Source organism: Lissotriton vulgaris, chromosome 5, assembly GCF_964263255.1.
Source record: "Lissotriton vulgaris chromosome 5, aLisVul1.2, whole genome shotgun sequence".
NCBI lineage: Eukaryota > Metazoa > Chordata > Amphibia > Caudata > Salamandridae > Lissotriton > Lissotriton vulgaris.
In genome coordinates this window covers 206,101,629-206,115,447 of record NC_141693.1, presented here as the reverse complement: position 1 = coordinate 206,115,447, position 13,819 = coordinate 206,101,629, and the positions used below count along the sequence as shown (strand labels likewise).

Genomic DNA, 13,819 nt, shown 5'->3' with positions numbered 1-13,819 from the left:
AAAGGTAAAGCATTTCTAGGGTACTTTTGCTGAACTCGCCCTGAAACTAGCTTGTAGACCAGTCCCATTCTAATGAGTGTTGCCCCCAGCACAGCAATGGCTGTGTACACATCTTCCACAGAGATAGCTTGCACCTATAAACAAAATGCCTCATTTCACTTTAAAAACGTACCAAAGAAGATGGGCAAATTCCTACTGAATCACTCATCACCAAGTTACTGTCAGAAAGTATCTAAACTTATGTATTGCCATTTCTTTTTACTGTGTTGCATGCTCTTACAGAGTTATACATTTATTGTGAGACTTGAAAATGGGATTGACACCTTATCTCAACTTCTGACAGCTCACCACAACTTTAGACAAGAAAAGGACGGTTCGTGAAGTCATTCCTTTCATTATCCTTCTTTAAGAACCAGAGTTTAGGCAAGCAGCTTAATCATGCTATAGCGTTTTATAAATAAGCATGTACATCATTATCTTTGCACACAGTTTTGCAAAGCATGTTTGTCTGACTGCTTAACTAGCTGACCTGCCAACAGTCGAAAACATTATCAGATTTCACAAAGGAAATGACATACACAGAAAAGAATGCTGGGATGAGAAACAAACAAAACACTTTACAAATGACCAAGTAGACCCCATACCTTTAGGGCCATAATGCATGCATGTAAAGCACAACTTTCACAGATGTATATCCCAACAATTATGGTCTTAGTGAATACGACACAGATAGCCTACATATATTTTAATAGACATATCAATGTTAATGTGGTTACCTTCTCTCTTGGTATTTTTTTTCTTCCACATCCTTCACAGGTGAGCAGGTACTTTGGACAGACTTTGTCGTGAGCCTAAATAAATAAAGAATGGATATGTAGGAGCACAACAATGATGGGAAAGAGATATAGATGCACACAAGAGCAGGATTACAGTGCAACTGCAACTCCATCACATTGTACATCTTTTGCATGGCTATATAGAATGTATACAACAAATAAACCTAAAAGTGTCAAAGTCTGACTTTTTCATTGCTTATATATCTGCACCCATAGAGAAATCCATGGACTGAACTTTAGCGGCCAATGATACAATAGACAAAATTTACTTACATGTAACCACATGTTATTATCTTGTTGTCTTTCCCATGCTAACAAGCTTTGAATTTCCTTATACAGAGTATGTTTGAAGACCATGAGCCTATGAAAGATACAATAGTGGAGAGCTAAACAAATCAAGACAGGGCACTAGATGCAATGACAGTAATAAAACCGGTATGGAGACTAACCATATTTGATTTATCGTATTGAGGATGTAATGTTGGGTTATTTCCGTCAACAGAGCTTAGAATCATCTGGAATTGGTTTGAAATATCTCATTCGAAACCGAGTGCCAGTACATCCAGTTCTGAGCTCAATAGCAAAGCTAGTGTGGCCCAGAAAGGCATTGTCATCTTAAATAGCTGAGGATAACCTAAGGCAAACTACATCAAAACTACATGTACATTTATCCTGCGAGTCCATTATGTTTGATCTCCACATTACCTTCCTACCTCACAGATTTGCTGAGCAGCCCAAATGTGGGTCCCTGTAAAATATCAGTGAATATGGAAAAGTCGACAGTTTTACACTTTAGCGTCACTTGACCATGTCAGCACATGGCCTAAATGTTTGCAAGTTAAAACCAGTGATTATTTCTAAAAAAAATATGTTAACTGTCCATGGTATCAAAAGCACTGATGTGGAGGAGGAACATGGCGGCCGGCTAAGGAGTGAGCCGTAAGCTACTCACCTCTCCGGTGCACTAGATTTGTTGGACCATGCTGACTTCGAACGCCGAGGCTCCGCACAGGTTTGTGTTGCCCTCGTAGCAAAGGGGGGCCAGAACGCCCCCCGAACATCTCTGAAGCTGCACAGTCCAGAGGGCTTCGTACCGCGGCCAGTTACTCACGGAGGTCCATGGTTCTTGGCCGCTCAGCAGCTACGCCGGGACAGGAGGGCTGCAGCTCAGATTCAGCTCCGAGTCGCAGGCGGCGGGGTCAGCACAAGTATGCGGCCACAGTCTGCAGTGCAAATTACATCCCCAGAGCGCCACCACCTCCAAGAACATAGGTGCCCCAAAAAGATGCACACGCCGGGCGAAAGGAGAAAGTGCAGGGAAGCTCCCACAGAACTCCAGAAGGGCACTGAGGAAGGCGGATAAGACAGGAGCTGCACCACCTGCAGAGGAAAGACCACAAGGTTTTTTCCCACTATACACTTAGGAACTCTCAAACAGATTTTGCACCTGGACAGTGTAGGGGAAGGATTTGAGTGGGTCCCACCCAATGATTACATCCACAATACAGACCCCCACTACAGCGAGAAATATGGTGATTAATGATTTTAAAAAGCAAATAAACAAAGGAAGAGTGTCCGTAGAATAAGCGTTCAGAATGATTATAGCACGTGAGATTGAGGCCAGTTGTAAGTGGTCGTATGGAAAGACCAATTTCAAGAAAAAATGCAAGATTTTATCAGGAAACCCTCACTCACCCTAGTGGTGACATGCTTCATCATCGGGTCCACCGGGAGAGATCGAATACCTCCCCGGTGTGCTGCGACGCCAGGAGACAGCGGAGCAGGTTTTCGTGAGGGTAGGGAGTGAAAAAGTGGTGAATTTAAAAATGTCCAAGGTTGTACCAAAAAATCATTTATTGGTTGGTCAACCTGACATATTAAAAGCTTTCTATGTGTGGGGAAAACTAATCAAATAAAGTATACTGGTGTTTCCCTTTTAAAGAGAGGTCAACATGTTTCTGCCCGTGTTATGTGTGACTTTACAGGGCTTTCTTCAGGACCAGTTTGCGAGTGTCACCTTGACAGGTCTGGGCACGCTAAGGCCCACCCTGCCAAAGGCAGTGAAAGTTAAAAATAGCACTATGTGTGAAAAGGTGCATGCAAATAAAATCATACAAACTTGTAAGTATGGGGTTTTACCTCTATTACGAGGAACCTAGAAGTTTGAAATGCAAATGCTACTTACCAGTATGCATCTGTTCTTGGCATGTAGGGCTGCTGACATTCATATCTGTGCATAGATCGCCGCCTAGTGTTGGGTCCGGATGATTGCACATTGTTGTCCTGGAAGAGTCTTCGAAGTATCACGAGATAGGTGGCTCCTTCCCCTGGACTACAGTGCGCATGGGCATCGACTCCATCCCCAGATTGTTTTTAGCCATTGTGGCCAAGATGGAGTGAAACTCAGTGAATGATGACCATGCCATGAAATGATATGTGAACACTGCAGCTGCTACAGGCGCCGGGGAGGAGGGCGGGCGATATGAATGTCAGCAGCCCTACATGCCAAGAACAGATGCATACTGGTAAGTAGCATTTGCAGTTCGAGGCATGTGGGCTGCTGAATTCATATCTGTGCAGAGAATACATAGCAGTCCCTCCATTAGCGGCGGCCGCCCGTGCCAGCTGCAGCAGTTTGGAAAAGTGTCTTGAGAACAGCCTGCCCTACAGCTGCCTGCTGTTTGGAGTGCACGTCTACACAGTAATGCTTAGTAAATGTATGTGTGGTAGACCATGTGGCTGCTCTACATATGTCCTCTAAGGGAATGTTTCCAAGGAAAGCCATAGAGGCCCCCAACTTTCTGGTGGAGTGGGCTCTTGGTGGAATTGTAAGAGTGCGTTTTGCCTTTGCATAGCAGATTTGAATACATTTCACGATCCACCTAGCAATACCAGCCTTGGAAATAGGATTACCTTTGTGATGTGGCGCAAAGGCAACAAAAAGCTGCTTAGTCTTTCTAAAATCCTTGGTCCTATCAATGTAATACATTAGGGCCCGTTTAACGTCAAGGGTGTGGAGCATCCGCTCCGCCAGTGACTCTGGATTTTGAAAGAACACCGGCAACTCAATGGTTTGGTTGATGTGGAACTGAGACACAACCTTGGGTAGAAATTTAGGGTTAGTGCGGAGCACTACCCTGTTTGAATGAACTTGGAAGAAAGGCTCTTGGATTGTGAGGGCCTGCAGCTCACTAACCCTCCGTAGCGATGTAATTGCTACCAGGAAAGCCACTTTCCATGTCAAGAACTGAAGTTCGCAAGAATGTAGTGGCTCAAAGGGAGGACCCATCAGTCTTGTAAGAACCACATTGAGGTTCCATTCCGGAGCTGGTGGAGTCCGTGGCGGAATGACTCTTTTGAGGCCTTCCAGAAATGCCTTGATGGCAGGCACTTTGAAAAGTGAAAGGTGCTGTCTATTTTGGAGGTATGCGGCCATCGCAGACAGGTGAATGCGAATGGAAGTATATGCCAGATTACACTTGTATAGATGGAACAGGTAACAGATGATGTTTTGAATAGAAGCATCTAGTGGATCAATGTTGTGGTTTGCGCAATAGATGACAAACCGCTTCCATTTTGCCGCATAACATGCTCTAGTAGTGGGCTTTCTCGCCTCCCGAATGATGTCCATGCAATTGGGAGGAAGGTTAAGGTAGCCAAACTCTAGGACTGCAGGAGCCAGATCGCCAGGTTGAGCTGTTGCGGATCTGGGTGCTGAATGTCGCCATGGCTCTGCGTCAGAAGGCTGGGTGTGAGATGAAGCCTTTGATGCGGTACCACAGAGAGTTCCAGAAACGTGGTGTACCATGGTTGGCGAGCCCACGTTGGAGCAACTAGGATGAGAGTCATCGAGTGCTGCCTGAGCTTGCGCGCCACCAGCGGTATCAGAGGTGCTGGGGGAAAAGCGTACGCAAATCTGCCCGACCAGTTCATCCATATCGCATTGCCCTGCGATTGCGGGTGTGGGAACCTGGCGGCGAAGCTTTGGCATTTTGCGTTCTCCCTTGTGGCGAACAGGTCGATCTCTGGATGACCCCACCTTTGGAAGTACGGTTGGAGTACTGATGGATGTAGCTCCCACTCGTGCATTTGGTGGCTGTGCCTGCTGAGCAGGTCCGCCATCTGATTGTCCTTGCCTGGGAGATGTTCTGCCATGAGGAAAATGTGCCTCTGAATGGCCCACTTCCACATGCTCTGAGCTAGATGAGACAGCTGCGGAGAGTGTGTGCCCCCCTGTTTCTGAATGTAGTACATGGCCGTCATGTTGTCCGTCCGGATCAACACGACCTTGTTGCACAGATGTACTTTGAATGCCTTTAAGGCCATGAAGATCGCCATCAGTTCCAGTACATTGATGTGCATCTTCCTTTGTTGTAGTGTCCATAGTCCCTGCACCGTGTATTGGAGTACATGCGCTCCCCATCCCTGGAGAGAAGCGTCCGTTGTCAGGATGATCTGCAGCACAGGCTCTTGAAACGGTCGGCCCTTGCAAAGGTTTTGTGGATTCCACCAATGCAGAGAGTTGTATGCCCGACCGCTCACCAACACTAGGTCTTTCAACTGCCCGTGAGCCTGAGTCCACTGACGTGCTAAGCACTCCTGAAGAGGACGCATATGTAGTCTCGCGTGTGGGACTATGGAGATGCAGGAGGCCATCATGCCTATCAACTGCATGAACACTCTTGCTGGAAGCGAGTGTTGAGGTCTGAATCTTTGGATCAGCGACTGAATGCTGTTGACTCTCACTGAATTCGGCTGCGCAGTGGCCGCCAGAGTGTTTATGGTCGCACCCAGATACTGCCGTATGTGGGCGGGCTGGAGATGGGACTTTGGGTAATTCAGTGAGAACCCCAGATCGTGCAGAAGGTGAATGGTGTGGGACACGTGGTTGGCGCACTGCTGGGCCGACTTCGCTTGAATGAGCCAGTCGTCCAGATAGGGGTAGACGTGGATGTTTTGACGTCTCAGATGCGCCGCCACCGTCGCCAGGCACTTTGTGAAGACCCTGGGCCCTGTGGTGACCCCAAAAAGCAAAACCCTGAACTGGTAGTGCTGGTTTTGAATGGTGAACCTGAGGTACTTTCTGTGTGAAGGATGCAGTGGAATGTGAAAGTACGCATCCTTGAGGTCCAGAGTTGCCAGGAAGTCCCCTTGCCGAAGCAGTGGGAGAACCTGCTGCAGCGTGAGCATATGGAAATGTTCTGATAGAATGTAAAAGTTGAGAGGTCTGAGGTCTAGGATGGGCCTGAGGGATCCGTCCTTTTTTGGAATCAGAAAGTAGAGGGAGTAAACTCCTGTACCTCTTTCCTGCGGGGGCACGAGCTCTATTGCTCCTTTTTGCAGCATGACATTGACTTCCTGCTGCAACAAGTGCAAGTGCTCGCCGGACATAGGACGGCTCTTTGGGGGTATGTTGGGTGGAGTGGACGTGAGCTCCAGACAATAACCATATTGGATAAGAGATCTGACCCACCTGTCCGTGGTGATGGACTTCCACACGGGCAGGAACTGCTGGAGTCTCCCCCCGACCGGTGTTGCGTGGTCGGGGGGGCAGTGACAAGGCGTCACTGTTTGTTGGCGGTGGAGGACCTGGAGCTGTTATTACCACGTCCTCTGCCTTTGACGTTGTTGCCACGGTATCCACCCCGACCCTTGTTGGTATAGGAGGGTTGGGTGTTACTTTTATAGAATTGCGTCGACTGTGACAGTTGACCCCTCGAGGTGTCTCTATTATTGGAGCGACGAAAGGAACCACCCCGAAACTGCTGGGACTGCAAGGTACCCATAGACTTTGCAGTGTCGGTGTCCTTTTTCATTTTCTCGAGGGTGGTATCAACTTCTGGGCCAAACAGGTGGTCTGGGTTGACAGTTTGGTTCAGGATGGTAGTTTAAATGTCTGGTTTGAAACCGGATATTCTGAGCCATGCATGTCTACGCAGTAGAACGCTAGTGTTTATTGCTCTTGAGGCGGTGTCAGCCACATCCAGAGCGCACTTAATTGAAGCATTGGTGATAAGCTTCCCCTCCTGTATCAACATTTCTGCTGCTTCCTTATATTGATCTGGCAAGTGCTGTAGAAGGGTCTCTAGAGTGTCGTAGTGTGCCCTGTCGTAACACGCAAGTAGCGCCTATGTGTGGATATGCGCCATATGTTGGCTGCCTGCGCAGCAACACGTTTCCCCGAAGCCTCAAATACTTTTGATTCCTTGTCTGGGGGAGGAGCATCACCCATAGTCTGTGAGTTGGCTCTCTTGCGTGCATTGGAGACAACCAAGGAATCCAGAGGCAACTGTCCTTTGATGTATGTTGGATCAGTGGGCGCTGCCTTGTACTTCTTGTCGATACGTGGGTTTATGACTCTTGCTCGAGTGGGCTCCTTGAAGACCTCTGGCGCATGTTTCAACACCCCTTTTAGCATTGGCAAAGTCTCTACAGTTTTTTCAGCGACTGAAAAGGTGTCAAAAAGAAAATCGACGTCTACAGGGTCAGCATGGAGATCGACGTCATGATTGGCTGCCGCCATTTCAATTAGAGCATTGAAAGCTGCAGAGTCTTCTGTTGGGGAAGTTTTTGCTGAAAAAAGCTGAGGCTCCTGTCCTGAATGCGGGTCCCCAGGGTCGCCACCAGCAGACCAAGGCTCAGTCACATCCTCTGGGTCCGAGTAGACTGGGTAGGAAAACTCATCCTCGTCGTTTCCATCACCCTCCTCTACATTAGAATGAGTGGGTGAAAGTTCATGGCCTTGTGGTGATACAGGCTCCATAGAGGCAGAGGCACCAGCAGAGTCCATCTTTTTCTTAAGTGGAATTTGGAAATGCTCCAACGCTGGTTCAGGGGTGATCTTCCTTTTAAGGAGAGAGAGCTTGCCTGTGTTGGCGTCGATGATCACTTCTCGACGCTCTTCTTCTGCCAGCAGTTGATGGCGCGGGCTTGGAACCACCAACGATGCCTTCGGCGTCGAAGATAACTTCAAGGGCGCTCCGGCCCCTGGTTTCGCTGTGAAAGCCTTCGGCGCCATCTTTGGCGGCAACGTGAACAGAATCGGCGTTGGCGTCTTCGCCGGTTTTTGGATAGGCTTGGGCGGCACAGTGTCCTTCGGCTCGACTGCTGCGGCCCCCTCCCTAATACGCTGAAGGGACTCCGTGACCTTTTTAGTGAACGAGGCGGAGGGACGCACCGGCTCGAGAGAGTCTTCTGAAGCTGGTTTCGGGACGGCGACCAATGATGCAGTCTTCGGAGCCGACGCAGCTGCCCCCTTGGCCTTGTCGAGTGGAAGCGGGGCAGTGAGAGACTTGGGGTCGTCCTGCCGCTTCTTCGTGGCCTTCTTATGGTCGTCGACCTTCTTGGTATCAATGCGACTCGTAAGTGCGTCGACCAACTTCGGCGCCGACGCAGCCGCGTCGGCCGTTTTTACCTTCGGCTTCGACACCGTAGTCTTCGGGTCGGCCATTTTGGCGTGGCCCTTGAGCTCGACGGCCATCTTGGATTTCTTCGGCGCCGAGGCCTCCGAAGTCCTCGACCCGACCAGTGCGACTTGCGCTTTCGGTTTCGATACGTCTGGGGTCGAGACCGATGGTTTCACTTTCGGTTTCTGTACCGTGAGTGGTGCCGTATCAATGTCCGTGGCCGGGCCGGGAGGCGGAGCCGTGGGACGGGAATCAAGGCTTTGGGTAAGGCCCGAAGGCGATCCCTCGGCCTGGGCCTTAGAATGGTGGCTGGCCCCGGAGTCAGTGTGAGGAAGCTCCTCTTCCGAGCTATCCTCTATGGTGGCAAGGGCCCCGTCGTCGTCCCCTACCTCCTCGACGACTTCCTCGAAATCCTCGTCTTCCGCGTCGTAGTTTTCATCGACCTCCGACGCCGGGTTAGATTCCGTGATATCCTGGATAGTGTCGTCGCCGACATCCTCCGTATCGAAGATGCCCGTCGGAGGGGGTGCCGATCGCTGGGCCTGCAGTCTCGCAGCTCGGCGGAGCTTGAGTGTCTTTTTTGACCGGAACTTGGAGCAGGCCATACACTTGGCCTCGTCGTGGTCCGGCGACAAGCATTTATTGCACAGCGGGTGCACGTCGATATGTGGGTACTTCGAGGCACACACCGGGCACCTCTTAAATGGACTTCGTTCCATGATGAAAGTAGGTTGGAGCGTCGTGTAGGCCCGTCCGCGCCGAAAGCACGCGGAAGGGCAGTGTTGGTTCGGAGTCGAGGAAATAAACGAACCCGAACGATAGACAATACCGACGCGAGTCCTAAAGATCTTTTGGTCTCAAGTAAAGTAAGTTAAACAACTATCAATTCCGACAGAGGGAACCGAAACACATCCGAACCCAATGGCGGAAAAAAACAATCTGGGGATGGAGTCGATGCCCATGCGCACTGTAGTCCAGGGGAGGAGCCACCTATCTCGTGATACTTCGAAGACTCTTCCAGGACAACAATGTGCAATCATCCGGACCCAACACTAGGTGGCGATCTATGCACAGATATGAATTCAGCAGCCCACATGCCTCGAACACAAATGAACCACGCCCCATAGAACTCAGGAGGGGGGTGGGAGCGAAAATGGCACACCGCCCGCAACGCTCTGCACCCTCTCGGTACCTAGCTGCTCCCTAACTGGATCTCGTGGATCAATGATTTTATCCTGAGCACATACTTAAGAAAAAGAGAGGGGGCAAGTCTGCGCGCAAAGACTAGATCCTTTGGGTGGGAAAATAAAAATCACAACCTCTCTGAGGTCCTTCTTTAAAGTACAAGGAAGCTAGAAAAACACCCAAATCTGCGAGTCGCCCCTACATATAGTCCTGCTAGGATGGCGTCTCAAAAAACAGGAAGGTCAGAGGAATTCCCTCTAACAAACAGTTTCCAGGCTTTGGCGGATGACTCGATATCCCCTGAGACAATAACTGCAACTGTTAAGGGGGCAAATACGCCCACAGTCGAGGAGCAACTACATCCATCCCCCACAACTCAGGAGAAATTGGGGGCTCTACTGCGTACACTCTCAGAGGAGATAAAAATAGATTTACATTGTCCGAGGCAAACCAAGCAAACATTTGCGGCGTTTGTGAGGGTCTAGAAAACAAACTAACTGACCACTCTGAAAGAATTCGGAGTCTGGAAGTAGCTTTGGAGACCAAGAGAGAGGAAGTAACAGGGAACAGCAAAGAAATCAAAAATCTTAAAATCGGGCGAGAAATTACTTCAGGAAAAGATTGAAGTATTAGAAAATAATTCCTGAAGAAACAATTTAAGAATCCTCAATGTCCTGAGGGAAGAGAAGGAGGGAACCTAAAGAAATTTGTAGGAAACCGTATAAAAGAATTCATACCAACAGTCAGGATGCTCTATCTTCATCAGGACATACAACGAGTATAAAGGGATACTTTTAGGAAGAACCCTAACATAGATAAGCCTAGGAAAATCCTTGTAAATTTTAACACCTACCTGACAAAAAAAATGATCCTCAATGAGACGTTTAAAAACAGGCTCACACACCAATGATGAGTGGATTTTCCACATACGCTCAGATATAGCTATGGAGACAAAAAGTCGACAGTGGGAGCTAGGCGAACATATACAAGAGCTCAAATCCTTAGGTGCAGGGCCAAATTAAAATTCCCTGCCACTTTAAGGATAATGTGGAATAACAAGATGTATAACATAAAGGAGCCAGCAGAAGTACAACATTGAATTATAACCTAGAATTTGTAAAGCGCACAGCGACCTCCGAAGTGGTTTCCCGGCGCTGGGGGCCCTCAGGAAGATTAAACAAGCTATTGCCCAGAGTCACATGGTGCTGCGCTGACCTGCCGCCGGTAGGTCAGCGCAGAAGGCTTAGAAGTAGTGTGAGCCTTCATTTGCGCTCATTGCACTGCCTGCCAGTGACGGCAAGGGTAAAGTTCAAATCACTAATCATTGCCCATCGTGCATTTTACGGTCAAGGACCTACTTACCTGCAAAAACGTTTTTCCTTCTACTTTTAGAAAGCTCCTGAAAACTAATCTCTTTGCCTAGGTTTCTTTCTTTACACCCCTGGCTGGCGCCGCGCTGGGACACTATTGAGTATTTGTGCGCGCTATAAATAAAATAACACAACATAATATATGGGGAAGGCTGCAGTAAACTACTGGCATGGAAGGCAAGGGGAGTCATGGCTAGAAATTCAATTAAAGAAGTATTAGTGGAAGGAACCGGGGAAAGTTGTTAGAAAGATCAGGACATTAGGAGGGCTTATACCCCTTTTTTTCAAAATCTATACAGGGAAGACTGTTTAGCGACAGAACCACAGATTAACAACTTGTTGAGACTTGATCCCACTTTAAAACTTGCACAAGACAAAGAGGAATACCTTAACAAGCAAATAAGTGCTGGAGAAGTTCTCGAGGCTATCAAGCGTTTAAAAAGGGGGAAAGCTCCAGGGCCAGATGGCATCCTGTGTGAGATTTACAAAGCCTTAGCGGAGGAAATCACCCCAGTTTTTACCTCTTTATTTAATATCATATGTTTACACAAAGCCCTCATACCCGATACTTGGAAAGTTGCCACAATTACCTTAAGTTTGAGACCAAACAAAAATCCTAAAAAATGTGAATCATATAGGCCGCTCTCACTACTTAATAATGACTATAAGTTGTTTACAAACATACTGGCCAAAAGATTGGATAGGGTTATGGGAGAACAAATCAACACATCTTAAAAAGGGTTTGTGACGAACAGACATCTACATGACCTTGTACACGATTAGGTGTGTGCTATTGATTTGGCTACAGATAAAGATCTTCCCCTAGCCACTATGGCGATAGACGCTGCCAAAGCGTTCCATAGGGTCAGTTGGCCCTTCTTACATGCAGTCTTACGACTTAAAGGGCTAGCAAATAACTTTCAATACGCAATCCAAAATATATATAGATCTCCAATGCCAAGTATCCTGTTAAATGGTTCCCTTACTTCTGAACTGAAGATTGGTAGAGGCACTCTGCAAGGCTGCCCCCTATCCCCGTTACTGTTCAATTTATATATTGAACACTTGGCTAGGAGAATTTGGTGAGAACAGCTAATTCAGCCATTACAATCGCAAGAATGGGTAAAGAAAGAGTCCCTCTACGTGGATGATTTAATGGAGTATACCAAAGATCTAATAGGAACCTATCCGACCATTTTGGATATTTTAAAAGATTTTGGGCGAGTATCCGAATATCTAGTTAATGAGGAAAAAACTGAGATTATGGCCTGGAATGCACCATTAGACACCACTCTAAAAAAAAAGAGAAAAATGAAATCTGGTACCTAGGAGTCCCGGTGTCGAAAAATGTGGACAACTTGGTTCAGATAAACTGTTCAAAACTCATGAAGGAAACTAAAAGGCTACTAAAACCTTGGTTGCATCTCCCCCTATCCATTATTGTAGAACGAGCCTCATCAAAATGATACGCCTCCCAAATGTATTTCCTGTTTAATGAGCTACCTCTGCTCTTTGAGGGTAATTGGTTCAGGAAATTACAAGGGGGAGTGGAGTAATTTCATATGGGCTAATAAGGGCATTAGAATAGCCTGGAAGAAGCGAAGTAAAAAGAAAAAGGATGGTGGAGTAGCCTTTCCAGACTTCCAATTGTATTGTTAGACCTTCCAATTGAAAAACTTCAGAATACTAAATGAATAACTACCAGCAGGGGCGGCATTGTTTTGAGGCTCTAACCAATGACTTGGCAGAACAAGGAAGCTATTTGCTCTTGAAATTTGGACACCTCAAATTTTTCAAAAAGCTTCGACTACGAGTCCTGACCGCAGCCTGCAAGCCTTGGATACAGGTCAGGAGGATCCTCAAAATTCCCTATCATAGTCAAATGGCTCCAATTTGGAAATCCCCGGAACTCCTCTGTGCTTATTGGACTCTTTAGGCACCCCTTTAATGGATGCAGGGATAGAGAAATGGGGACAGTTGATGGGCGAAGCAAATGCAAATTCATGGGCCTACCTAGTTAAGGAAACCAATAATTCGCTGTCAGAGAATTAAATACTAGCAATTAGTAGGCTGGGCTCGAGAACAACCAAATGTCGGCCTTTCCACTGACTGGGAGGAAAAAATTAGCAGTACCAATTTGCAAAGAAAAGAAATGACTATGTTTTACTGGATGTTTGTTCACACAGAAGGCGGCCCTAACAAGCTGCCGGAAGAAGAGTGGAAAGAAGTCCTACCTACAGCTGATCTACAATCCCTTTGGCAAGTATCAATGACTATACTTTGGTATTTTGTTACATATGCACCTTTAAGAAGAAATCCTCTGTGTACAGGGTGTACTGATTTCCTAAGAAACTAAAATAGGAGATACGATTAAATGTTGTCCAAAATGTGACCTAGAGAATGCAGATGACTACTGGCAAGACGTGGGTAAGGTTTTAACAGCCCTCATGAAAAGGGGAATATAGGTAAGCCTGCCTTTGACTATATTTGGCGTACTAGAAGGGGGGCGGCTTCAAGGGAAGAGACAGGAAACTGCAAAAGCAACTTTTATTTATTTTGATAATTATAGCTCGCAGGGAAATCTACTTTAATTGGGTCTCTTGCACATCACCACCTTGCGCAGGGTGGTTCCAATTTTTAAAAAAGAACCGATATGAGACAACAGTAAAAAATCTGTAGTTTTGAGATCTAACAACTTAAGTAGTTTGTAACAGATTAGGGAGACAACACTGTGTCACTGTAAATATACCCAAGGAATTTGATATCTTGAGGGCTAGAAGTTAAGTCTTGTTTGAGGTCACTATACAGTTGTCTGCCTTACTGTTTTCTTGCTACAATCAAACTCTTGCTAACCTATCTGAGCAGCATGCATCTTACTGTTAAAATTGGCTTTATTTAAAAGACTCAATTTGCTGTTTGTGGTGAATGTGGGTTTGAGGATTGGTTTCAGCCATAGACGCCCCCCCTTCCTTACAGTGTCACGGCTTTTCCCTTGGTCGTTTTTCTATATGCTATTGCTACA

The 13,819-nt window shown here is 47.1% G+C and overlaps 1 protein-coding gene across 2 annotated transcripts in view; it reads right to left on the bottom strand.

The window, feature by feature from the left end:
• TRAF2 (TNF receptor associated factor 2) overlaps positions 1–13,819 on the bottom strand; it is a 500,022-nt gene that overhangs the window by 145,478 nt on the left and 340,725 nt on the right. For both annotated transcript variants that reach the window (XM_086921177.1, XM_086921176.1), the window contains one exon: positions 777–851. In XM_086921177.1, the coding sequence (XP_086777303.1) occupies positions 777–851 (75 nt within the window). The remainder of the gene's footprint in view (positions 1–776; positions 852–13,819) is intronic.